General features: G+C 42.5%; 1 protein-coding gene across 11 annotated transcripts in view; it reads right to left on the bottom strand.

Moving 5' to 3' along the window:
* Nucleotides 1–27,753, bottom strand: part of USP28 (ubiquitin specific peptidase 28) — a 61,180-nt gene that overhangs the window by 32,354 nt on the left and 1,073 nt on the right. For 10 of the 11 annotated variants that reach the window (XM_060180034.1, XM_060180035.1, XM_016195335.2 and 7 more), the window contains exons 2-6: nucleotides 8,838–8,915; nucleotides 7,201–7,333; nucleotides 3,276–3,381; nucleotides 1,708–1,867; nucleotides 298–384 (exon numbers count right to left, since the gene is read on the bottom strand). In XM_060180034.1, coding sequence (XP_060036017.1) covers nucleotides 298–384; nucleotides 1,708–1,867; nucleotides 3,276–3,381; nucleotides 7,201–7,333; nucleotides 8,838–8,915 — 564 coding nt within the window. The remainder of the gene's footprint in view (nucleotides 1–297; nucleotides 385–1,707; nucleotides 1,868–3,275; nucleotides 3,382–7,200; nucleotides 7,334–8,837; nucleotides 8,916–27,753) is intronic. The other variant, XM_060180040.1, reaches the window with a different exon arrangement.

Genomic DNA, 27,753 nt, shown 5'->3' with positions numbered 1-27,753 from the left:
CAAAGAGTCTCTGGTGTATTGCAGCATAGTAAATGACTCTGGGGGGTGGGGGGGGAAGAGTACAGGTCCAAAAAGGATGACAGAGTGGGGGTTGTATTGTTTTGTGGAAAACTGAGAAATGTTATGCATGTACAAACTATTGTATTTACTGTCGAATGTAAAACATTAATCCCCCAATAAAGAAATTAAAAAAAAAAAAGGCAAAGAGTTTGCCAGTTAGCAGCTGGAGTCCAAAACTCAGAAACTTTGGGGATGGAAGGGACCAAAGCGCAGTGAAGATCAGCACCACTAGCTTACCGTGTGACTCGGGCAATTCTCCAGCACATTCTGTGGCAGATTATAACTGAGAACGAGTCTACGAAATTCAGGCAATTGAAAGAGAGACTGCAAACAAGAGAGAAATGAATCATAGTGATACTTTTCAATTAGCTGCAGGAAAACAAACAAAATCCTGTATCTCTTACCTTAAAAATATGGGTAGCTATGGGGACCAGGCAGTGGTGCACCCTGTTACCCGTACAAGGACCTGCACAAAGACCCAGGTGAGCTCCCAGCTCCCTACCTGCAGGGCAGGGAAGTAGGTCTGCAGGTGTGTATCTTTCTCTCTCCTCCTCTATCGCCCCCTTCTCAGTTTCTCTCTGTCTTATTAAATAAAGTAGAAGGGGGGGGGGGGAAGGCTTCCAGGAGTGGTAGATTTATAGTACAAGCACCAAGCCCCAGCAATAACCATGGAGGCAATTAAAGAAAAAAAAAGAGTAGGGGGTCGGGCAGCAGAAGCTGAAGGAATTCAAAGATTTTATGGGTGGAAAGGAAAGATTCCACCTTGGCTGAGCATCCAGGCCCAAGTCAGGCTTCATGTTGGAGGGACTGCAGAGGCAAGAAAAAGTGCTGGCTGCCCTGGGTTTGTACTGGTGTGGGATGCTAGAAGACCCTGCTAGAGAGGTAACACGACACACTCTGCAGGGGTGCTTCATCTACCTCCTTGGTTTTATCACCATCTATATAAGCTACTCACTCCTGGAACTAAACCTGCAGTTCAGTCTTTCTTCATCTATTTTTATAGAGTCAAAGAGTCATAGCATGAGCTGTCTATGTGGCATGTTCACAGGGCATCTCAAACTCAGCATGTACAAAACTGAACTGAAGTCTTACCCTCAACACACACGCAAACCATCCCTCCTCCAATGGCAAAGGGAACCCATCATCCACCTGGTTACTCAAGCTGGGAGCCATCAGTCTTTCAGCTCCTTCCTGCATACACTAGCCAACCACTTCACCAAATCCTATAGCTTTGATTGTCTAAACACGTCCAGAATGCTTTTGACTTTTCTCCTGCTACTATGCCACTTCTCACTTCCAGACCACCAGCAATCATTCCCTGCCAGAATACCTGTAGGAGTCCTCCCACAGAACTTATTTCTCTTTAGGAACTCTTGTTCTGCTATAATGCAATATTCACAAAATGCGGATCAAGCACACCAAGAGCAACCCCAGAGGATCTTGCTTTTAGTCTTGCCAATTTAGACACCAGAGTATCTAGATCCAAAGCTCAAGAGAGCAACCAAAATATAATGATACTCCAGGGGAAACTCTGGAGTTTATTATACAGAGTCCTGTTTTCCAAAGTTATTGCTCACATTTTCACGTCTCAGTAGAATAAACTGCCAGACTGTTTCTAGAACAAACAGCTGTCTCTTGAAAACATACCTGAATAACAGCACTAAACCAGCACGTATTGCCTACGTTTTTCAGCCCAACTGGCCATCCATCCACTCTCCTCCAGTCATTGGGGTTGGGGCTCTCTCCCCAGACTTCACAGCGTTTCCTCTTTGAGCGTTTAGTTTCCGCAGAGGTTGCCTCGTGCATCCTGTTTTGTGCCAACGTGCCATACGTCAAAAACAGAAAAAGAGTTAAGGACTCACATATGACATGAAGGTTGTTGGTAACCTTTCACAGAGAAATGAGAAAGGCAAGAAAAGTTATTTGCTATGTCATCACTGATCATATATAATAACTACAAGGTTATAATTCTAGTGAAAAGTATGATTTAAATAAACAGAATCTAATCTTTTCTTAACCTGATGGAACTGTATAAGTACCTCGCACTAACCGATTGTGCCACTGGAGCTCCAACCTGATGGAACTAAGATAAGTTTGAGACTACTTTAATAGAAGTTTTAGATTCAGCAACTCTTATCTTGCCATTGAAAGAGGCAAGAACATTCTGCTAGAGTCTTCAAATTGCCCAGCACATTAAACTGTGGTCTCGCACTGCTCTGAAGACAAAAAAAAAAAAAAAAAAAGACAGGGTCCAGGCAGTGACACACCTAGTTAAGTGTGTGCTCACATTACAGTGCACAAGGACCTGGGTTCAAGGTGTCTCTGTCTCCCTCCTCCTCTCTTAATTTCTCTCTGTCTCTAATAATAAATAAAATAAAAAATATTTTATAATAAAAAAGACAGCATCAAGAGGAAAAAAACAATTGTGAAACAGGCTACCACCGAAACTTGGTGTTTGTGACCAATACCAGAAAAATTATCAAATTAGTACCAATTCAAAAAATCTGCAGCCACCCCCCAAGGCCAGGCCTGAGATGTGGCACACTGAGTGGGGTGCTGGACGCAGAAGCATGAGGTCCCAATTCCCTGCATCCCATGTGCCAGTGATGCTCTGGTTTCTCTTAACTTACATTAACAAAACATAAAAAAAAAAAAATCCCCAGTTCACTTCTCAGAGAGGTTTATTGAGTGATGTTTTCATTTTCCAAGCAGTGAACAACACAACCCATAAAGCTGAGTAAATTTATAAAGGGCTACATGTTTATCAGGCATTAGCTCTGAGATAAATGTTTGCCCTCCAAGCTATTCTGAGTTACAGGAGTCCTTCAGACTTCTACACAAAAAGCCATAGGCTCTAAGACAACACTTACACCTGCCTTTTCCCAGAGCAAACCTATGGTGAGTAAGCTGCTATGAATTCAAATCTCCCTGTCAGGGCCAAATAGCTCACTGGGAAGGATGTGTGCCTTGTCAATGGCACCCAGGGTATTGCCCAGGTAAGAACCTGGCACCAGGGTCTCTTTCCTTTTTTACTGTCTGAATGGAAAAAGTAATTGGGGAAGAAGTGGTAAAATTTGTTTATGTGTGAGGTTCCAGGGCCACACATACTCTACCTTTTTGTTTGTTTGTTTGTTTTGAATGCAGGTAGCACTGCTGAAGCTAGGCTTAATTCATATTCCCCATGAGAAGCAAAAATTACAAATTAAACCCATAACCTGTTAAGATCTCGTCCATCAGCTTGGATTTTGGGGGACTCCAATAGGCTCAAGGCAATGGCAGCCTGCAGATCATCCTTGTTGTCATGAGTAAGGTCTATAACTTCTGAAAAACAGACAGAAGTGCAATTAATGTGGTCCAGGAGATGGCGCAGTGACTAAAGCACTAGACTTTCAAACATGAGGTCCTGAGTTCAATCCCTGGCAGCACATGTACCAGAGTGATGTCTGGTTCTTTCTCTCTCTCTCCTATCTTTCTCATTAATAAATAAATAAATTAAAAGAAAAAGAAGTGCAATTAAGTCTACGTACAGGAAACACTGCCTGCCTGCCTGTGTTTGGAGAGAAAGAAGGTAAAATATCTGCTGAAGCTCAAACTCAAGGAGCAGATATTGTCAATCTTATACAAACTAGTCTCAAGAATTGAGACTGGGGATGGGGAATCTTATAGTACTCCTACCTTAAGCCTTACGAAAAAAAAATTTTTTTGTTCTAATTAAAATGTAAGTATAAAAAGTAAAACATTACAATCAGGAGATAGAAAACCACAAATCTAAGTGAAAAAAGTACTAAGTGTAACTCTTAGTAAAATTTAATCTATCCCAATAGCGTAAAATCACAAGTCACCCACAGGGAGAAGATAACCTGCAACATGGAAATTGGTAAAAAATGAGCTGATACCAAGGACACATACGACCAATCAGTAAGATATATATCAAGAATTATATCAAGGGGGCTGGTAGGTGATGCATTCAGTTAAACACATATATTATCAAGCTCAAGGACCTGGGTTCAAGCCCCCATTCTCCATCTGCAGAGGGGAAGCTTCACCATTGGTGAAGCAGGTCTGCAGGTTTCTTATCTTCCTCTCTCCCTGTCTAAATTTCTTTCTGTCCTATCTAATAAAAACTATGAAGGGAGGGGTAAGTGGATTTGTAATGCAGTCACCAAGCTCCAGCAACAACTCTGTTGGTAAAATAATAATAATACCAACAATAATAATAGAATCATATCAAGAATAAGAACAGAAGTAGGGTGGTAGCGCAGTGAGTTAAGTGCAGGTGGCGCAAGGACCAACGTAAGAATCCCGGTTCAAGCCTCTGGCTCTCCACCTGCAGGGGAGTCGCTTCACAGGTGGTGAAACAGGCCTGCAGGTGTCTATCTTTCTCTGTCCTATCTAACAACGACGAAAACAATAACTACAACAATAAAACAAGGGCAACAAAAGGGAATATATATATATATATATATATATATACTTAAGACCAATACCAATTAGATATTACCAACAGTCAGTAAGAACAGAAGCAAAAGGGAAATCAGAAGCAGAAGACATGCAGATAAATTTTACTTAAGGGGAAAGATGAATGTTTAAAGAGGAAAAGAAGCCTGGTCTCATTACTCATTTTAAAAATCCTAACTGCAAACAAGATACGGGAATTGACGGTATGGCTCACCCGGTGGGGCTCAGGCCCTGCCACACAAGCAGTGCAGGGTTCTGCCCTGGAGTGTTACTGCCCCAGGGGAAGTGCTGCCACTGTGGGATCTCTCCGTCTCTTTGTCGCTGTGTCTCCACACAGAACGGTCAGTCAGCCAAGAGTAGTGGAACTGCATGCACATGTGCACAAACTCTCAGTGAGGCCAAGAAAATAAAAACCAAAAAATAAGCTGTCTTTTCCCATAAAAAAAAAAAAGTCAACTATTTTACAATCTTGAGAGCAATAACTACCCTCACACACCACCAGTGGGAGTATATAAATAGGTTAAAAATCATCTTGGAAAATAATGTCATTGCCTATAAAGTTGAAAGTGAGTTTATCTTAAATAAGATGGTCAGTTATACTGCATTAGGTATATATATATATATATACTCTAAAGAAACACCACATACATTGGCAATAAATACAGCTCAAGACAGCTGGCTCCCTGCAGCTTTGCTAAAGCAAAAAAAGAGAGAGAAAAGAAACCTTGAAGTCAGTCAATAAATATCTATCTTGTACTATATTCAGATCATAAAATACCACATGCCAGTAAAAAATAAGTGAATTCCAGTTATAACTTTTGACATGGCTGAGTTTCAAGAAGAAAAAGGTTGATTGTTGGTCTGGGAAGCAGTGTAGTATAATCAAATGATGGACTCTTAAGCATGAGGTCCCAAGTTTGATCCCCAGTATCACATGGCCTGAGGGATGCTCTGGTTCTCTCTCTTCCTCAATATTCAATAAATAAACCTTTTTTAAATTGAATTTTCTAATTGCCACTAGGGTTATTGCTGGTGTTTGGTGCCTGCACAATGAATCCACCACTCCTGGCTGCCATTTTTCCTTTCTTTTTTTGTGGGCTAAGACAGACAGAAATTGAGAGGGGGCATAGAGAGGGAAAGAGAAAAAGAGACACCTGCAGACCTGCTTCACCATTCGTGAAGCTTCCCCTGTGCAGGCAAGAAGTGGAGGCTCAAACCCGGGTCTTTGCACATGGTAACATGCACTCAACCGGGTAAGCCATCTCCCTGAAATAAAACTTAAGAAATAAGTCAAGAAGAAAATAAACGTTAGCTGAAATAATCACAACGTGTATCAAAAGGACACTCATAAAAGCACTAGTTAGCATAATTCAAAACTGTAAATATCCAGTCATTCACATCCTCTGCCTCAGCTGATTGTTCCCTCCTCCTGGAAGCCTCCCAGGTTTGCAGAGCACAATCCTTAACTTCTTCTCTATCCTTGCTGGACACTCTTCACCTACCTGGGCTGTTAAGCACTGAGCTCATGCTGTTTGGTCGCTGGGCCTTTTCTCTTTCCTATATCTTCTCCCTTATCGAGTTCATCCAGGCTCATAACTCGAGACCACTGAAAAAGCATGGGTCCCAAGTTCTGTCTACCTCCAGCTGGATCGCTGCTGAACTGCATACTTGGGTCTCCACCACCACCTTTCTGATGTCCCACCTGGATGCTCAACAACCCAAACTTCACACCCTGAGTCTCCACTCCCAACGCTGTCCCACCAGCTGCTAGTCACCTTAAATGCGTCTCCATTCACCCTTTCAAGGTAACAAAGTAGAGTCGCTTTGAATCCCTCCATGTCTTTCTGTCTCAATTCAACCCTTCTTTCCTCTGTAAGCAAACTGGACATGGCATACACTTCTCACCCGCCCCCACATCCTGGCTCATGCCACCCCCACCTGCAATAGCCCCCTCATTGTGCTCGGGCTCCCTGCTCTGACCTATGCTCACAACCCCACCACCTGTCTGTCTGCCCTCAACACTACAGTCAAAACGCCCCTTTCACAAGTGGGAACCAGTTTGCACCATTCCTCTGCTCCAAACTCTCCAACAGCTATGCAGCTAATGGAGAGTGGAAGCCAAGCCCATCCGAAGGCTCTGCCTGGCCTGCCTGTTCCCTCCATGGGCTCATCTCTCACAACACTCCTCCCTAAGTCTTAGCTCTGGCCTCCTGCCCAGGGAAAGAGATACCCATCTCAGAGCCTTTCATGAGCTAGTTACTCCCTCACCCCCCCCCCCCGCAACTTCTCTAAAAGTCCTCCCTTGTGAAAACCCCAGTCTCCACTTTTTCTTTCTTTCACTCCATCCTTTGTGTCTCTTCACAGCGCTCACCACTTTCTAATATACTATATGATTTACTTATTTGCTGGCTGAGCTTTCCCATGGAGGGAAGAGCTTCAAGAAGGCAGCGGTTCTTACTTCTTTTGTTCATCTCCAGTGCCTAAAACAGTGCTTGGCACATGGTGGGTGCTCATTAAGTAAGTGCAGAGTGAATGAATCTATCTGCACGCACAGCACAGTGGCTAGCTCGGTAATTAGCTATACAGTCATTATTGCCGAAATATTGATGCACCTGGTAGGTAGGAGACTCACACACACACACACTCTTCTGCTAGTTTAGAAGGGGGCCCAGTCCGACTTACTTGCTAACACTTCTTTGCTGGCAGCACTGCCCTCCGCTTCAGATGGCTCTGTAGCAGTAGCTTCTTGGCTGGGTTCCTTCACTCTCTCATCAGTGAGAAGGCTGACTGCCTGTGTGATGTCACCGTTGCTGGCCTACCCAGGAAGGGAAAACAGGAAGGTTAAAAGTGAAGCTCAGGGTCAAAGAAATAGCATAAAGGCATAACAGTTATGCAAAAGACTTTCATGCCCCAGGCTCCAAAGTCCCAGGTTCTATTCTCCCACCACTCCCATAAACTAGAACTGAGCAGTGCTCTGGTAAGATTCAAAGAAAACAAAAGCATCACAGCATTCGAAGTGAGCTGCAAGTTAATTGTGGGGCTTGAACTTACGACTCTGGGGATAGAGCAAATCTGGGGATACTAAGTAACTGAGGCCTGACTCTAGGGCAGAAAGCAGCAAAGAGAGTATGATGGAGGATACATTAAATCTTATGCACTTCAAGTACAGAGCAAACCTGAGGTATAGGGTACAGGCTGGCATGCTCTGCTTCCCCACAATATGCAAACAAGATTGAAATCTTGCTGGAGATTCATTCTGTTTTGGATATTACTCCTCCCACTTTCATAGGATAGCTGAGGTTGGTAAAAAAAAGGAGATTGGTATTAGCATGGATTTCAAATGAAATCCGCCTAGACCACAGCAGCATTAAGCTGTCACCATATTCTGCAGCAGCGATCACACTTTCATCCGCTTTGAACTTTTCACAAGGAAATACTCTTACACTCACCAGCAGAGTGGGCATAGCATACAATTGAACCCCATGAGCCGTCACTCAGCCTTGACAGTTATCAAGCTGTGGTCACTCTATTATGCTGATCCTCTCCTAGTTATTGTGAAGCAAACCCTAAGCATCTTATCAGTTCATCAGTCAACTATTTCACAATGCCTCTTTAGAAATATAATCTGACTATAACCTGGGAAGTGGCACAGCTATGGAATACAGACCTTGGAAGCATGTGCTGCCAAATTCAATCCCCAGTACCATATATGCCAGAGTGGTGCTCTGGTATATATATATATATATATTTTTTTTTTTCTTTTTATGAGAGAGATATAGAAGGATGCAGAATAAAGAGACCAGAGCACTGCTCAGATCTGGCTTATGGTGATGCAGGGGATTGAACCAGTGACTTTCGAGTTTCAGGCATGAAAATATTTTTGCATAACCATTATGCTATCTCCCCTGCCTTCTTGGTCTCCCTCTTAAAATAAATACATACATATAACCACACAATGCTATTATCATACCTTAAAAGTAACAGGGTTTTTATGTCAAATAACAAGTTCAAATCTCTCCAACTTAAACATTTCTCAGTTTGTTCATTTAATCAGGATTTATGGTATTTATGATGCAACTGATTGATGTCTTTTAATTTCTTTTCCCCTATAGAGGTCCCCCCCCCCGTCAATCTCCCCATTCCCAACTCCCCCCCCCTCCTTATAATTTACATGTTGAAGACACTAGGTCATTTGACCTACAGAACCTCTGCCCTTTTATGCATCTCCATTTGGGCATAAAACTAGCTTGAGCTGCCATAATTCGTATATGGACAACTGCTTTAAAATCTATTGACTGACCAGAGTCCTTGAAACTAACCTTCAGAGCTTCATGAAGAAAGGAAGGGTCCTGAATACCTGTAATTTCTCTCAGTTGATTCAACAGCATTTGGCAGCTCTGCAGTTGAGGGGGGAAAACACAGACAAGTGTTAAGTCAAAAAGTAAATCTCAGTACATGTCAAGAATCACATCAAGAATCATGGACAAACAGGTTTGAACCAATGAGGGCTGGGGAGATAGCATAAAGGTTATACAGGGAGACTCTTATGCCTGAGGCTCCCAGGTTCAATCCCCTGTAACTGCCATAAACCAGAGCTGAGCAGAGCAGTGCTCCAGTAAAATAATGATAATACCCAAGCTACAAGGTGTTTTGACTGTCAGACAGTCAGAAATTCTAAGTCCAGTGGTCCGGGAGGTGGTGCAGTGGGTAAAGCATTGGATTCTCAACCATGAGGTGTCCTGAGTTCAATCCCCAGCAGCACATGTGCCAGAGTGGTGTCTGTTCTCTCTCTCTGCCTATCTTTCTCATGAATAAATAAACAAATTCTTAGAAAAAAAAGAAACTCTAAATTGAAAAGCTTAATCACAGAAAATGCTCCTGGCACTTACAGAAGAAGTAGGAGTAAACAGTGAGACTACCAATACATAGAACACATTTGACTATGTCATCATCTAAGGAGAGGCTTGAAGTGCCCCAGGATTTTCTCCCCGTGTGCAGGGCGTTAAGTAGGTCACATCAGGAGTCCAGGGAATTGGCATGGATGTGAAGATGTGCTATTTTCAGCTTCACGGTACATGCCATTTGTGTGTGTCATTTTTCACTGATAATGAGTTTATAATCATGTCATGAACAAATGATGCCACCAACACCATATTTAAAACCAGGCTTGGCTGCTTAAAAAGAAGTATAAAGTGAAAAAAATAAATCTTGCAAATTAAAAACGAAATTCTAGGGGAATATTTTCCCTTCACTAATCTGAATTGTGGGGGGGGAGGCAGAGACAAAAAAAAAAAAAACCTTTCTCAGTAACTCCTAGCTACCAGGAGTTCAGTCTGAAAGTCCTCACTGAACATTTCATTCCATTTTATACAATGATGAAAATTAACAAAAAAACACTGTCTTTCACAAGTACGCTTAATTTGTACAACTGGCTGGTCCAAATAAAGACACAGTGATCATGAACACTGTAAATGAAACTGGTCAAGTTGAATTCAGTGAAAAGAATTATCATTTATTCTGCTTTTAAGGTTAACCCAGAAGGAAGGCCCTGATTCAATACTTGATGCTTCCCCATGAACTATCTTTCAGTTAGTAGCATGTCTCCAAGAGGCAGGTGACATTTCCTGCCAGCTGTAACTGAAACAGGATCCTCAGTTCTTCAACAGCTGAAGGCCCAATGCAACAGGTAAGTCCCATAGAACTAGAAATAACCCACTGAGACATCCTGGCCCTCAACAGTCCTTGAAAAGGACTGAACAGTCTTTCTGCTCTAGTCACAGGCTGAAAATGGACCAGGGCCCTGCTAAGACAAGTGGACTTGAAGGCTACGAAATCTGTCAAAGGCAGACTGTCACAAAGCCTGTGACAGGGAGAGTGACTGGCAGACTAAGAAGCATCCATATTGAGACTTAAATACAGAAAGCATGAGCATATGTGTGTAGAAAAGAAATAAGCGAGGGGGGTGGGTGGTGACACAGCTGGTTAAGCACCTGAGTTTGAGCCCCCAGTCCCCACCTGCAGGGGGAAAGCTTTGCAAGTGGTGAAGCAGTGTTCCAGGTGTCTGTCTCTCTCCCTCTCTACAATCCCCTTCCCTCTTGATTTCTGGCTGTCTTTATCCAATAAATAAATAAATAAAGATAAAGGGGGGGGCGGGTGGTGGCGCACCTGGTTGAGTGCACATGTTACAATGAGCAAGGACCCAGGTTCGAGTACCCCCAGTCCCCACTTGCAGGGGGAAAGCTTCACAAGTGGTGAAGCAGTGCTGTAGGTGTCTCTCTGTCTCTCACTCTCTCTATCCCTCCCTTCCCTCTCAATTTTGTACTGTCTCTATGCAATAAATAAATAAAGATAATAAACAAATTTTTAAAAAAGAGGGGGCCGGGTGGTAGCGCAGCAGGTTAAACGCACATGGCACAAGACTCAAGAACCGGCATAAGGATCCCAGTTGGAGGGGGGTCATTTCACAAGCAGGTGTCTGTCTTTCTCCCCACGTCTGTCTTCCCCTCCTCTCTCGATTTTTCGCTGTCCTATCCAACCACAATGACAGCAATAACAACAACAATAATAACACAATGATAAACAACAAGGACAACAAAAGGGGTGAAAATACTCTATAACAACGAAATAGAGGGTAGAGTAGATTCGAGCACTGCTCTTAAAAGCAGAGGGGCAGGCAGTGGTGCACGGGGTTAAGTGCACATAGTGAGAAAAGCACACAGTGAGAAGCACACAGACAAGCTCAAGAATCCTGTTTGGAGGCCCCAGTTCTTCACAAGCGGTGAAGCAGGTCTGCAGGTGTCTTTCTCCTTCTCTGTCTCACCCTCCCCTCTCAAATTCTCTCTGTCTTATCCAACAACAGCAGCAGCAACAACAAAGGGGGAAAATGGCCAAAGGGGCAATGGGTTCAGCAGTGGATCCTGGGGTCCCAGCAATAACCCTGGAGGCAAAACGAAAAAAGAAAAAGAAAAGAAATATGTCTGGAAAGCTCCCCCCCCCCATTCTCTCTAATTCCTTCTGATTTTCATTGAACTGGGAAGCAGGAAGATTAGCACATATTAACCCTAAAGAAAGCCTGAGGAGATAGCATGATTACACTAAAAGATTTTCATGCCTGAAGCACCAAAGGTTCCAGGTTAAGCTGGAGTTAATCAGTGCTCCTATAAAACAAAACTAAAGAAATGTAAAAACAAAACAAAACAAAAACCTAAGGAAGGAATAATGGGGTGAAGTGTTACAGTGTGCAAGGACCGAGTTCAAGACCCCTCCCCATGTGCGGGGTCTCTCCCTATCTCCCGCTTCCCTCTCGATTTCTAGCTGTCTACCCAATAAATAAAGAGATAAAAGTAGTCTGAGAGATAGCTCAGTGGATAAAGCACTGAACTCTCAAGCATGAGGTCCTGAGTTCAAGCTCCAGCAGAACATGTACCAGGGTGATGTCTGGTTCTTTCTCTCTCTTCCTATCTTTCTCATTAATAAACAAAATATTTTTAAAAAGATAAAAAATAAAAAACTGGGGGGGGGGCAGTAGCGCATTGGGTTAAGTGCACATAATACAAAGTGCCAAGTATTGATCCAAGGATCCCGGTTCGACTCCCGGCTCCACATCTGCAGGAGGGTCCCTCGTAAGGGGTGAAGCAGGTCTGCAGGTGTCTATTTTTCTCTCCCCCTCTCTATCTTCCCCTCCTCCTTCAATATCTCTCTGTCTTATCCAACAGCAACAGCAGTAGCAACACCAACAACAAGAATGGAAAAAAGGGAGTTGGGCTGTAGCACAGTGGAGTAAGCAGAGGTGGCGCTAAGCGCAAGGACCAGTATAAGGATCCTGGTTCAAGCCTCTGGCTCTCCACCTGCAGGGGAGTCACTTCACAAGCAGTGAAGCAAGTATGTAGGTGGCTTGTCTTTCCCCCTCTGTCTTCCATTCCTCTCTCCATTTCTCTCTGTCCTATCCAACAACAATAACAACATCAGTAATAACTACAACAATAAAACAACATGGGCAACAAAAAGGAAATAAATAAGTAAAGAAAAAAAAAGAAACAAAAAGCATATAAATTTAAAAAAAAAAGAATGAAAAATTGATGGCCTCCAGGAGCAGTGGATTAATATTGCAGGCAGTGAGCCCCAGCAATAACCTTGGAGGCAATAAATAAATAAAATAATCCCAGTTGTAAAAAGCTAATACACATGGTCTACTTTTAGCCAGGCACTGTTCTTGCTACTTTATATGAATTAAATAACTTAACTTCTTTTTAAAAATATTTATGTATTTCCTTTTTGTTGCCTTGTTGTCGTAATTACTATTGTTATTGATGTCATCATCGTTGGATAGGACAGAGAGAAATGGAGAGAAGAGGGGAAGACAGAGAGGAAGAGAGAAAGAGAGACACCTGTGAAGGGACTCCCCTGCAGGTGGGGAGCCAGGGGCTCAAACTAGGATCCTTATGCCTGTCCTGGCGCTTTGCACCACGTGCGCTTAACCCACTAAGCTACCACCCGTCTACCAATTTAACTTCTTTAACCCTCCAAACAAACTTGCTTAGAAGGACACACCCACTTAGACAAGAGCACCACCAAGGCATAGAGCAATTAAGTAATTTACATAAGGTCATCCCTAACAAAAGGTGGAACTGGGATTTGTCCCCAGGCTGCCAGACTGGAGTCAGCCCTCTAAACCGGGGCTCTCTGAGAAGAAAGAAAATAAGACAAGAATACCTACTTAATGCAAAACAATGCAAATGTTCTCATCTTTAATTTTGACCTTGATGATCTTAATATCCTACCCGGTTTTCTCTCTCTCTCTCTTTTTTTTTTTTGCCTACCTTATGTAATCATAACTTTGATTACTTAGTTCAATCAGTTCTAAACAAGCTATCATTAGGAAGAAGCGATTTGGATAAATATATTGGGTTAAATCTACGGTGCCAGTGGTTATAAAAAGCTCTATTACTTTATGCACTGCTTATAAAAAAAAAAAAACCTGTTGCCACTTAAGCTCTAAACAATGTCTTTATGACAATCCTAAGAGACACATGAGTGAGCAGAGCTCTAAAGATTCTCATTCATGATGAAGTACAGCAATTTCCCTGGCCTCCGGGTGTTCTGTTACTGAGTGGTAGACAATTCTTTTTGTTTCTCGGTAACAAAACTTAATATGCCCTAATACACCTATGGCATCTTCCCTTCTTAGGCCCTATAAAGCACTTGATTATAGCTTTGCAAGAAAATTGGTTCCAGCAATCCATTCTCCAATGGCAAATATTTTTGTTTCACATAAAATCAAATTTACACCTTGCTGTTCTAGGTTTCTATGCCTTTCTTTACACAGTTTTTTCTGCCCCCCACTGCAATGTTGAATCACAGTGTGATCCTTTCAAAGACATTTTAAAATGACAACTGAACTGTGTGGGACCCAAGGAGCATATAACTGAGTGTCCTACTAATGGACATAGATCTGACTGTTCTTACACACTTGCAGACAGTAACTACAGCACACCTGTTTACCTGTATGAAAGCAGATGTCCAGTGTCTGGATTTCCAGGATTTCAAACAAATGCAAATGCACGAACTATGGTATTCAAATTAAATCACTGACTACAGTCATTATGACAGCCACTGCTTAAAGTCCCACACTCCTCTTTCTCCAGTTTGTAGAAGTGACTTTAACGTACCCGGGAAAGGAAAGCAAACTCTTTGGTTTTCACTTTATTAAAAGTTGCTGGGCAGAGATGCCATCTACGTAAAATCATTCTGTTTGGCTCTGCTGAACAATGTTCTACGTACACGCTTATTTCGAATCCAAACTCCTCTTTGCAATTCAATAAAGAACACTGCTGGGCTAGGCACTATTCTGAAGCAGAGTTTCTCTAAAACCTTTCATAAGCCAGAACAGTGTAAAGTACAAAAGCAGTCACCACTAATTTACAAGGAAAACTGGAGGCAGGGGGTCCTCAGAATACTCCCTACAATAATCTGCCAAATGTGACTTATGTGTGCCTAAAAATAAATTCACTGCTTAAATAAAGCCTAAAATAACACTAGCGCACAGTAAACACAGGAATGCTATGATAAATGCCTGTGTAAAGCAATTCAAGGAAGGGGGAGGTGGGAGGGGCCTCTTGCAGCTTGGGGTACCCCCAGCCTCTAGAAAATTGCTACAAAACAATCACTCCCTGAAAGCTATCTTCACCTTCCGTTGTAAAAATGAAAACCCTCTTTGTACTTTCTTATATTTAACACAAGTCCTAATGCCAATCTTTCATAAAAGCAAAACAGAGTAACTTGAATTTTTTTTTTTAAGTGTGTGTGTATGTATGTGTGTGTGTGGGTGGGAAGGGTAGTTTCCTGGACCCATTTCTACCCATAAATGGCTCAGCCTTTTCTTCTTCAGTTCCCAAAGTAGGACTTTGGAGGTAACTTTTATTATTTCCAGCAATGTGCCCTATATTAATATGTATATATTAAACCTGGGATTTGGGAGCCTCAGAGCTGAAATTCTTTTTGCATAACTACTATGCTGTCTCCTCAGCAACCTCCCACATTTGGTTAGCTATGGGATGCCACCTTGCCTCCTCTCCCATAAAGTTGTTCCCGAGAACTGTGGTCCAACTCTCTCTCCTTTTCCTACCCACTCAGACTGAGGGAAATGAATGAGCCTGTGAATGAATGGCCCTATTGTCTTTGTCTGGTATTTCTCACCATGTGGTTACCTGTTTCAGGCAAGTGCCACATAACTTACTACAGAATCTCAGATATCCGTAAGACAGTGTTAGTAATAATTGCAACTAATTATTCAATAGCACTAAGGGAGCAATCACTTTCCTAATTCATAGTTTCTTCTTAGACTTCAGGGGAAGCTTCATGCTAATGAAAATGCTGTATAGAAAGTACACACCGGGGAGTCGGGTGGTAGCACAGTGGGTTAAGCTCACATGGCACAAAGCTCAAGGATCAGCATAAGAATCACGGTTCCAGCCCAGGCGGTGAAGTAGGTCTGCAGGTGTCTATCTTTTTCTCCCCTTCCCTTTCTATTTCTCTCTGTCCTATCCAACAACGACGACGACATCAAACAACAACAGTAACTACAACAACAATGAAAAACAAGGGCAACAAAAGAGAAAATAAGCAAACACCGGTAGCGCAGCGGCTTAAGCGCACATGGCCCAAAGCGCACGGACCAGCATAAGGATCCCCATTCCAGCCCCCTGCTCCCCACCTGCAGGGGGGTGTGGTGGTGGTGGTGGTGGTGGTGTTGCTTCACAAGTGGTGAAGCAGGTCTGCAGGTGTCTATCTTTCCCTCCCCCCTCAGTCTTCCCCTCCTCTCTCGACTTCTCTGTCCTATCCAACAACAATGACAGCAATAACAACAATAATAACAACAAGGATAAACAGCAAGGGCAAAAAAAGGGTTTGAAAAAGCCTCTAGGAGCTGGGGATTTGTAGTGCAGACACCGAGTCCCAGTGATAACCCCTGAACACCAAAATAAAATAAAATACACACCTATGAGAGACAAGACAAAGCCTGCACTCTAGTCTGGAGGAAGTCAAGTAACTGGCAAAAGCCAACTGGTTTACATGTCCTTAGCTAAATCCACTTTTCATAAGAACAAAAAAAGTCCTCTTTTTATGCCCAGAGGCAGTGAAGAAAGACAGGCACCCACTAATTTCTAGAAAAACTGGTGCTTTCTTTCTTTTTCTTTTTTAAATGTATTTATTTACTCCCTTTTCTTGCCCTTGTTTTTATTGTTGTTGTAGCTTCCTTTCTTTTTCAAGACTTCTTTAGGAGAGAGAGGAGAGAACTAGAGCATGACTGGCATCTGCAATGCTGGGGCTTCAAATCCATGGACCCAATGCCTGAAGAGTCCAACACTATCTACTGCACCACCTCCCAGGCTTCAGAACTGACACTTTCTGATTTGACTTAGTCCCAGTTTGTGGTGCAGTCTAGTCATTTTACTATTCAACTTTTTTTTTCTTAAAGCAAAGACAGTGACTCATCTCAAAATAAACAGGATTATTCACACAATAAAACCATTATGCCATCAGGTTTTCATAATAAACAATTGGCCTGGGGGTCAGGTGGTAGCACAGCGGGTTAAGCACAAGTGGTGAAAAGCACAAGGACCCGCATAAGGATCCCAATTCGAGCCCTCCCCCTCCCCACCCCAGCTCCCCACCTGCAGGGGAGTTGCTTCACAGGTGGTTGAAGCAGGTCTGCAGGTGTCTTTCTCTCCCCCTCTCTGTCTTCCCCTCCTCTCTCTATTTCTCTCTGTCCTATCCAACAACGACATCAACAACAATAATATAACTACAACAACAACAACAAGGGCAATAAAAGGGAAAATAAATAAAATAATAAATAGACAAAAAATTGGCTTAATCCCACTGTAACTAACCTGTGATAAATGAAATAAACTTGTGAGATTCCTAATTAAGAGTTTTTACCTTTAAAATGCCAGTTTTAGCACTGACAAGAGCTTTAACTGAGTTACAGGACTGATGTAATGAGAAGTCAGAAGATGGTAGAAGACGTAGGAACATAGAATATACTCTGAACAATTCAAAGAATGAATAATGCTTATTTATTTGGTCAAACATTTGAAGATGAGTATTTGACCTTCTATGTTAAAAAGCAGCCAGAAGGGAGTTGGGAAGGGAGTTGGGCGGTAGCACAGTGGGTTAAGCACACTTGGTGCAAAGCGTAAGTACCGGTGTTAGGATCCCGGTTCAAGCCCATGGCTCCCCACCTGCAGGGCAGTCGCTTCACAGGCGGTGAAGCAGGTCTGCAGGTGTCTATCTTTCTTTCCCCCTCTCTGTCTTCCGCTCCTCTCTCCATTTCTTTCTGTCCTATCCAACAGCAACATCAATAACAGCAACAATAGTAACTACAGCAACAATAAAAAAAAACACAAGGGCAACAAAAGGGAAAATAAATAAATAAATAAAGTTAAAAAAAAAAAAAGCAACCAGAAGGGGGTTGGGCGGTAGCGCAGCGAGTTAAGCACACATGACACAAAGTGCAAAGACCAGACAAAGGATACTGGTTCGAGCCCTGGCTCCTCCCCCCGCCCCCGCCCCCGCCCGGAAGTCGCTTTACAGGCGGTGAAGCAGGTCTGCAGATGTCTTTCTCTCCACCTCTGTCTTCCCCATCTCTCTCCATTCCTCTCTGTCCTATCCAACAACAACAATAATAACTGCAATAATGATAAAACAAGGGCAACAAAAGGGAAAATAATAAAATAAATAAATAAAAAGCAACCAGAAGCACCAAAGTAAAAGACCCTAAGATGGGGGAGGGCGGAGGTCCTGCAACATGAGGGCAGAGGACCTAGTGGGGGTGAAATTGTTATGTGGGAAATTGAGAAATGTTACAAACGTCTATATTTTACTGTCAGCTGTAAACCATTAATCCCCCATTTGAAGAAGAAAAAAAAAGGAACCAGAAAAAGAAAAGAACGGAATTTCCTTAATTTGATAAAAGGCTTCCATTTGAAATGTACATTTAAATTTTTTTAAGATTTTTTTTTTTTATTATTCATGAGAAAGTTGGGGGAGAGAGAATCATTTATCACTCTGGTACATGTGCTGCCAGGGATTGAACCCAGGACCTCACGGTTGAGAATCCAATACTTTATCCACTGTGCCACCTCCCGGATGGACCACAATGTTTTTTTTTTAAAGGTTTTTATTTATTTATTTATGAGAAAGACAGGAAGAGAGAGAAAGAACCAGACATCACTCTGGCACATGTGCTGCCGGGGATCAAACTCAGGACCTCATGCTTGAGAGTCTAAAGCTTTATCACTGTGCCACCTCCCAGGCCACTGAAATATACATCTAACAACACAGTCTGTATTCCCCCTAAAATCAGGAATACTGTTTCACTGATATTAGTCAACAGTACATGGAAGTTCCATTCAGGGCAACTAGACATAATGAAATGGAAATGCTCAAATTCCACGTGGAATGTCAAGACACTAAAGAGGCAAAACAATATTGAAAATGCTCAAAGTTGAAATACTAACGTGACCTGGAGTTTTTCCATTCCTAAACTTACTACAGTCAACTAATTGTAACAGTGTGGTACTGACATAAGTACACAGACCAATGACAAATGACACACAGACCAATGACATAGAACTGAGTCCAGATAAACTCATACATTTATTATCAACTGGTTTTTTATCATGGGGGCCAAGACCACCTAATGTAAAAAAAAAAAAAGTTTCTGGACTCACAAATATGTCCCCAAGTTTGATCCCCCATATCATCAGAGTACGATGCTCTGGTTCTCTCTCTCTCATTAGTATTTTTTAAAAGACATTTTATTATGAAGAAAGAGAAGGAGCAATGGTATTGGCATACCTGCAAAGAATGGAGACCCCCTACTTCACACAATATATAAAAATGAATCTAGATATAAAAGCTACAACTGGGAGTTGGGTGGTAGCATAGCAGGTTAAGCGCACGTGGTGCAAAGCACAAGGACCGGCCTAAGAATCCTGAGACCCCGGCTCCCCACCTGCAGGGTAGTCGCTTCACAAGTGGTGAAGCAGGTCTGCAGGTGTCTCTCTTTCTCTCCCCCTTTCTGTCTTCCACTCCTCTCTCCATTTCTCTCTGCCCTATCCAACAATGATGACATCAATAACAGTAATAACTACAACAATAAAACAAGGGCAACAGAAGGGAATAAATAATATTTTTTTAAAGCTACAACTATAAAGCTCTTTGAAAATAAAACAGGTAAAATCATCATGATCTTGGAACTGGCAATGGATTTTTCAGATGTGGTGCCAAAAGCATAATCAACATACAGCTCAGATGCCAAAAGTATAATCAACAGAAATTTAATAGTCAAGTTGAAGGCTGGGAAGATAGGTAGGTATCATGCTTATGCAAAAAGACTCTTCATGCTTGAAGCACCAAAGTTCCCAGGTTCAATCACCAGCACCCAGCAGTGCTCTGGAAAGGGGAGGAGGGCTTGAATTAGAATTTATCAAGATGAAATATTTTTGTGCACCAAAAGCATTATCGAGAAAATGAAATGACAGCCCACAGAATGGAAGAAAATTAATCTAATCATAAATCTGATAAGGAGCTAGTACCTTGATATACAAAAACTCTTATTTAAAAAAAGGGGAGCCAAAAAATTAAAAAGGGGGGAGCCTAGCTGGTGGCTCATCTGGTTGAGTGCATGTGTTACAATGCACAAGGACCCAGGGTTGAGCCCCAGGTCCCCACCTGCAAGGGAAGAGCTTTACAAGTGGTGAAGCAGTGTTGCAGGTGTCTCTCTGTCTCTCTCTGTCATCCTCTTCCTCTCTATTTCTGGCTCTCTATCCAACAAATAAATAAATAAAGTAATAAAAATTAAAAGAGAGAGAGAGAGACAAACCATCCAAATGGGCCCAGGATTTCTTCTAAAGACAGGCAAGTGGTCAATAAGAATATAAAAAGATGCTTCAAGGGGCCAAGTGGTGGCGCACCTGGTTGAGCGCACATGTTATAGTGCGCAAGGACCCAGGTTTGAGCCACTGGGTCCCACCTGCAGGGGAAAAGCTTCACAAGTGGTGAAGCAGGGCTGCAGGTGTCTCTCTGTCTCTCTCCCTCTCTATCACCCCCTTCCCTTTCAGTTTCTGACTGTCTCAATCCAGCAAATAAAAAAGATTAAAAAAATTTTTAAAAAAGATGCTTCAAAACATGATCTACTAGGAAAACACAATACCACTTACTCCACAGTGGAAGCTACTAGAAAACAAACAAAACTGGGACTGAGTAGTAGTGTATCTGGTTTAGTGCAAATGTTACAGCACTCAAGGACCTGGGTTCAAGTCCCCAGTCCCCACCTGCGAGGGGAAAGCTTTGCAAGTGATAAAGCAGGGCTGCAGGTCTCTCTCTGTCTTTCTTCCTAGCACCCCCTTCCCTCTCAATTTCTGGCTGTCTCTATCCAATACATAAATAAAGATTAAAAAAAAAACTGAAAAAGTAACAAGTATTTGGTGAGGGCCTAAGGAGATAACATAATGGTTTTGCAAAAAAAGCCTTTCATGCCCGTGGCACCAGAGGTTCCAGATTCAATCCTCAGCATAAGCCAGAGCCAAGTAATGATCTAAAAAAATAAATAAAAAGTGTTTAGTGTTTGGAGAGGATGTGGAGACACTGGAACCCTCCTATTCTGCTAGTGGGAATGTCAAGTGACATAGCAGCTGTAGAAAACAGTTTGGCAATTCCTCAAAGTTAGAATTATCAGGTAGGGTGGAGGGTATGACAGCATAACGGTTATGCAAAGAGCTCTCCTGCCTGAGGCTCCAAAGTCCAGCACCACCATAAGCCAGAGCTGAGCAGTGCTCTGGTAAAAAAAAAAAAAAAAAAAAAAATTAAAAATCAGGTGAGCCAGCAATTCCACATCTAGGTATGTGTCCCAAAGAACTGGAAACAGGTTGTAAAATACTTACCTGGATGTTCACAGCAGCACTATTTATAACAGCTAAAAGGTGAAATGGATTCAAATGTCTACCAGTGAGACATGAGCAAAATAGTCTGTAGGGTGGAATGTCACTGTGATGAACCTCAAAAGTACTTTATTAAAGTTAAAGAAGGCGGATGTAAAAGGTCACATACTGACTTTTTCTATTTGCATAAAACATCCAGAATAGGTAAATGCAGGCAGAAAGCAAACCCGAGCAGCCAGGGTTGAGGAAAAGCGGTAGAAAACTCTTTAATACAGGCTTTCTTTTGGGGTGATGAAAATGTTCTGGTACTAAATGAAATTGAAAGTTGTACAGTATTATGAGTTCACTAAATATCACTGAATTTGCTCACATTAAAAAGGTAATTTCCGGGAGACGGGTGGTAGCGCAGCAGGTTAAAGGCACATGGTGCAAAGCCCAAGAATCTCAGTTTGAGCCCCCGGCTCCCCACCTGCAGGGGAGTCGCTTCACAGGCTGTGAAACAGATATGCAGGTGTTTATCTTTCCTCCTTTCTATCTTCCCCTCCTCTCTCTATTTCTCTTTCCTATCCAACAACAATGACATCAGTAACAACAACAATAGTAACTACAACAACAATTAAAAATAAAGGACAACAAAAGGGAAAATAAATATAAAAATTTTTTTAAAAAAGGTAATTTCTTTTCAAGCCTCCCTACCCCCACTAGTAGAAAGGATATTTCAGAAGTGGTGAAGCAGGTCAGCAGGTATCTATCCTCTCTCCCTCTCTTCTCAACTTCTCCCTGACTTATCAAATAAAAAAAAAAGGAAAAAATAGCCACCAGAAGTGGTGGATTTGTAGTGCTGGCACTAAGTCCCATGATAACCCTGGTGACAATAAAAATAATAAGAATCATCTCCTACTAGAAACTTGGGGAGGTGGTGTAGTGGGACAAGGTGTCTGACTTTCAAGTATTCTCGTTTGATCCTGGCATGGCATGTGTCTCAGTGATGCCCTGGCTCTTAATAAATAGTCTACGTAATTTTTTTTCTCCTATTAGGGACTAAGAGATAGTTCACTAAGCAGTGAGTACCTTACCCTATTCTAGGTGGTGGGGCAGTGCTTTGATGCCTTTCCTGTACTGTGTCTTGCTACATTTATCTTTATCTTTACTTATTCATTCACTTACTTATTCATTTATTTTACCAGCACTACTCAGCTCTGGCTTGTGGTAGTTGGGGGATTAAACCTGGGACTTTGGACCTTCAGGCATGAAAATTTCTTTGCATAACCATTATGCTATATGATCCTGCCCCTCTTGCTCCATTTTATCTTTAAAAAAAAAAAATGTTTATAAAAATGAGGAAAGAAAAAAAAAAAAAAAGGAAAGCCCAGGGCAGGATGAATTAAACATATGAATCCCCAAAAAAATATTATTTAAAGAAAAAGTAAAATCTCTTACTAGGCCCTTAATATAAAGTCTACTTTAAGAATTTGATTCTCGGGAGTCGGGCGGTAGCGCAGCGATTAAGCGCAGGTGGCGCAAAGCACAAGGACCGGCATAAGGGTCTCGGTTCAAGCCCCCGGCTCCCCACCTGCAGGGGAGTCGCTTCACAAGCGGTGAAGCAGGTCTGCAGGTGTCTATCTTTCTCTCTCCCTGTCTCCCCCTCCTCTCTCCATTTCTCTCTGTCCTATCCAACAACGAAGGCATCAATAACAACAACAATAATGACTACAACAATAAAACAACAAGGGCAAAAACAAAAGGAAAATAAATAAATAAATAAATATTTTAAAAAAAAAAAAGAATTTGATTCTCAGTTTTCATAGTTCATACCTTGCAAAGAGTTTGTCAAGAGGGAAAAAAAGTCTGAAAATAAAGGTAGAAGTCATTTGCATCTCAGGGTTACACATGTATAATTGGAAACAGTTCATGAAAGAAGCAGAGAAAGTAAACAGGCTGGTGCCCCTTAGAGGAGAAGGCAGGAAAGCCAGAGTGACTTGGGGTTCAAAGGTCCAAGCAGGAGAGCTCAGGAAGTTGAGTTAGTCCTGACACTAACAGGGCTGTAAAGGTGAACTGGCAGCCTGAGGCCAGGGTGCTGGCAGAGAGCATTTGCCCACTAGGCAAACTCTCTAAGCCTGGTCATGACTCACCAGATGTGGAAGCAGTGCTACAGAAATTCAAACATCTTTTCCAAGGTGAATTTTCCTGAGATAAAAAGTTGTAAGAAAGAAGTAGCTGGGCAGGGAGTCAGGCAGTAGCACGGTGAGTTAAGTGCAGGTGGCACGAAGTGCAAAGGCCCATGTAAGGATCCCGGTTCGAGTCCCCGGCTCCCCACCTGTAGGAGTAGCTTCACAGGCGGTGAAGCAGGTCTTCCCCTCCTCTCTACATTTCTCTCTGTCCTATCCAAAAACGACGACATCAGTAATAACAACAGCAATTAGAAAAAGACAACAAGGGCAACAAAAGGGAAAATAAATAAATATAAAAAATAAAAAATAAAGAAGTAGCTGGGCAGAGGAGATAGCATAATGGTTATGCAAAGAGATTCTCATGCCCAAAGCTCCAAAGTCCCAGGTTCAATCCCCTGTACCACCATAAACTAGAGCTGAACAGTGCTCTGGGTGAGGGAGGGAGGCAGGACTAGTAGTCCTGCCTTTCCTTGATAACTCACACTGAGCCCTGACAGTCTCAAACACCCAAGTACAGTCATAAGGCAGATTGGCTGTCTCCACACTGTGTGCAAGTCTCCTGGGTGGAGCAGATGCCCTGGTCCTCAGACCAGAGTGTGAGTCTCCAGGGAACAAAAGACAATGAGAGTGCCTAAAGATTAGGATAAAGGAGAACCAAGAGAATTTATGTAGGTAAAAGGAGACATTACTTGACTGGAGTTTCTCAAGCACAGTACACTTAGGGCCAGACAACAATCTGATTTGGTTTGGTTTTGTTGGGGGGTGTATATGTGTGTGTGTGTGTGTGCTATACTGTAGTGCGGTATTCAGCAACAGCTGTGGCTTCCTCCCACTACATGCCAGCAGCATCCTCCCCCAAGGCTGTAATCAGAAAAGGCCCCAGCCACCATGGATGGAGACTCAGCTCTAAAAAAGAAGGGAGGGAAAGGGTACCTCCTCCATAGAGAGAACAAAGATGCAGAACGGGAAAATAGTAACAGGAGACAGAGTGCTCTATTTAGCACCAAGTTCAGCCAAAGTAGAAAAGAGTATTTAGAAGAACAGAAGGGATATACATAGTTCAAAATGTCAGGTACAGATGGGCTGGGGATAGAACATAGGAGCAGCAAACAGAACTTGCATTGGAGAGGTCGCAAGTTCAACCTTCAGTAGCACCAACCGCCAGAGCAAAACCTGGTGTGTGCACGCATGCACAACACACACACCCCAGCAGTTTCTAGAGAGAACTGTTTCACACACACACACACACACACACACACACACACACACACACACACACACACACACACACCAGTTTCTAGAGAGAACTTTTTCTGCCTCCAAGGTAAGGGGCTCATTAACTAGGATCAAGAATAACTTGGGCCTGCAATCCGGGAGGTGGCGCAATGGATAAAGCATTGGACTCTGATGCTTGAGGTCCTGAGTTCAATCCCTGGCAGCACACGTACCAGAGTGATGTCTGGTTCTTTCTCTTTCTCCTCCTATCTTTCTCATGAATAAATAAATAAATAAATTCTTAAAAAAAAAAAAAAAAAAAGAACTTGGGTCCTTGGAGTCAGAATTGCCTGGGTTCACCCCTAGCTATATGACTACTGGCTAGGTGACTAGGGCAAATTACTTACCTAGAAGTGTTTTGGGGTTTTTGTTTGTTTGTTTGTTTGTTTTGTTTTTACCATAGATCAGCTCTGATTTATAGTGGTAGGGGGGACTGAACCTGGGAATTTGCACCCTCAGGCATAAGAGTCTCTGCATAACCATTATGTTATCTACCCCCACCTCGTAGTTGTTAAAATTATTAAATTTGTGCAAGAGCTAAATGAGCTGAGCACACTTAAATGAGTCATATACAATTACCATTAATGTTTAAATTATAAATTCCCAGTTATTTTTACGACTTTTAAAATATTTTTAATTCCTGCATTAATTGGATAGAGACAGAGAGAAACTTGAGATGAAAGGGGGAGATAGGGAGTCCGGCAGTAGTGTGGCGGGTTGAGTGCACATGGCACTAAGCGCAAGGACCTGTATAGAGATCCCGGTGTTTGAGCCCCCGGCTCCCCACTTGCAGGGGAGTCGCTTCACGGGTGGTGAAGCAGGTGTGCAGGTGTCTCTCTTTCTCTCCTCCTCTCTGTCTTCCCCTCCTCTCTCCATTTCTCTCTGTCCTATCCAGCAACGACATCAATAACAACAATAATAACTACAACAAAACAAGGGTGACAAAAGGGAATAAAGATTTAAAAAAATTTTTTAAAAAGGGGGAGATAGAGAGGGCTTCACCACTTAAATGTACCTGCAACATGTGCAGTCAACTGAGTATACCACCATCTGAACCCCTCCTGTAAAGTCACTACATGAAAATTCTTTCTCATAAGACTTCATGGACTTGTCATAAGTAATGAGAGAACACAGCAGACTCTGATTACCAGGCCTCGAATATAGTCAGTCCATGCTCAATGCTAGTTACTACTACCATTGTATCATTATTTCCCTGCCCCACCCCTTGCCATTTGGATTTCTGTGATTAAAAACAAAACACAAGGAGACATCTTGCCTGGTGAAATGGCCCTCCTTCAACAAATACTGTGGGCCCTGTGTGAGCAGTAACTGTAGCCAAGAAGGTCAGGAAGGTTGTAGCAACCCGTCAGGTACTAACTTACTAGTGTTTGAAAAAGTCACACTGAAGCAAGATAGGATGAAACCAAGAACTGCTCAGTCAACAGAAAGCAAAAAGAGACTTTAAATTTCTTACTGAAACTGGCAGGTTTGCATACAGTTCCTGGACAAAAGTGTGATGGACACAATTGCTAAAGATGACAGATTTATTAGAATTGATCTATCTTTGAGTTCTTACCATAACAGAGTAAGTTGCTGCTGGTTTTTGACCTGAGACCAGACTTGACTAAAAGACTGTTGTCACCTCTTTAGAGATTTTGAGTATCAGTCTGCCGGCTGGAGAATTTAGTGCTATCAGAAGTATAATAGCTTAGATTTGAGAATATACTGAAAACCCATTTCCAGAGCACTATAGCTCTCTCAGTAGAATTCTTGGGAGGCTTATAAAGGGTTCTGGCTGCCTTTGGTACAACTGACCAATAAGGGCAGGGAGGCATTCTAAGTTTTAAATAGCTTCTGAGTCAGGAGAGGCAAGCTTTTCTCCCCCCCCCCCCCCCCCAGAACAATTAAAGAGCTTTTAAGGGACATGCTGAATGCTTCAGAGATTTCACATCAGAGGCCACTAAGTTTCTCACAGAAAACTTAGCAAGATGAGGTAGAAGTCATCACACGCCGTTCCTCTGAGCTGTGAAAGATTCTTTCCCTCTGCAGAAGAGTCTTTTTACCCGGCCTGCTCACCTCAAACATTTTTACTCCAACAAAACCCAAAAAGGGCAAAGGTTTACAGGCATTTCAAGCTTATCATTGCTGTCAGTCTAGGAGGGATCGCTAGGAAGAACTGTAAATGTCATCACCCAGCAGGTCGGCAGGACACAGGCTACTCTGGCCAGACCCAGCCACCTGAATACCAAGCTTTCCAAAAATAGTTATGACTTCTCTGTAAGACCTCATCAAACTCTTCACATCCCATCTCCAACCAGACAGTGCTGAGGCAGTGAGTGAGAACTAGTCACTCCCACTATGACAGAGACCCTTCATAAACAAGCACATGGGCTGTGACAGAATCCCCACAGATTTAAATATGACTTGCTCTCCCTTGAAATAGTCTCTTTTCTAAATCAACAAGACAGCCTCAAAGCTTGGGTTTCCCCACCTGTTATTAAGTCACTGCTTTAAAAACAATAGATCTGATCTCTGAAACTAAAGCAAAAAAAGACCCTGAATCAGATGCTAATGGGCCTTTTGTCAACACTCAACAAAGATGTCCCCACTATAGAAAGCAGCAGGGGAGGCTGCCTGGTGGTGCACCTGGCTGAATGCACATGTTACAATGTGCAAGGACCTGAGTTCAAGCCCCCATCTCTACCTACTGGGAAAAAACTTGATGAGTGGTGAAGCAGTGATGCAAGTGTCTTGTCTCTTCATCACTATCTTCCCCTTCCCTCTTGATTTCTGTCTCTATCCAATAAATAAAATAAAATAATAAAAGTGTCAAAAGAAAGAGGAGGGCACACCTGGTTGAGTGCACATGTTAGTGTACAAGGACACAGGTACAAGCCCTCAATTTCCTCCAGCAGAGGAAAAGCTCCTCAAGTGGTAAAGCAGGGCTGCAGGTGTCTGTCTCTCTACCCAGCCGTCTCTTCCTCCTCTCAATTTTTGGCTGTCTCTATTCAATAAGTAAATATAATTTTAAAAATCTGAAAAGAGAGAAAGGAAAATAAAAAAGAAAAGCAGCAACAGGTAGGGTCAGGAGAGACGGCAAAACGGTTGTGCAAACGACTTTCATGCATGAAGCTCCTATGTCCCAGGTTCAGTCCCCAACACCACAAGCCAGAACTGAGCAATACTCGTGTGTGTGTGTGTGTGTGGGGGGGGGGGGAATTAAAAAAAACAGCAGCATACAAAATAAACACCATCCACAAACTTTCATTTTTGCGGTCTTGGTACCTTTCACTAGCAATTCAAAAAAAAAAAAAAAAAAAAGCACACCACCTTATGAATGCAGG

The sequence above is a fragment of the Erinaceus europaeus genome, chromosome 20 (genome assembly GCF_950295315.1).
Source record: "Erinaceus europaeus chromosome 20, mEriEur2.1, whole genome shotgun sequence".
NCBI classification, from domain to species: Eukaryota; Metazoa; Chordata; class Mammalia; order Eulipotyphla; family Erinaceidae; genus Erinaceus; species Erinaceus europaeus.
This window is presented reverse-complemented; position numbering and strand designations above follow the sequence as displayed.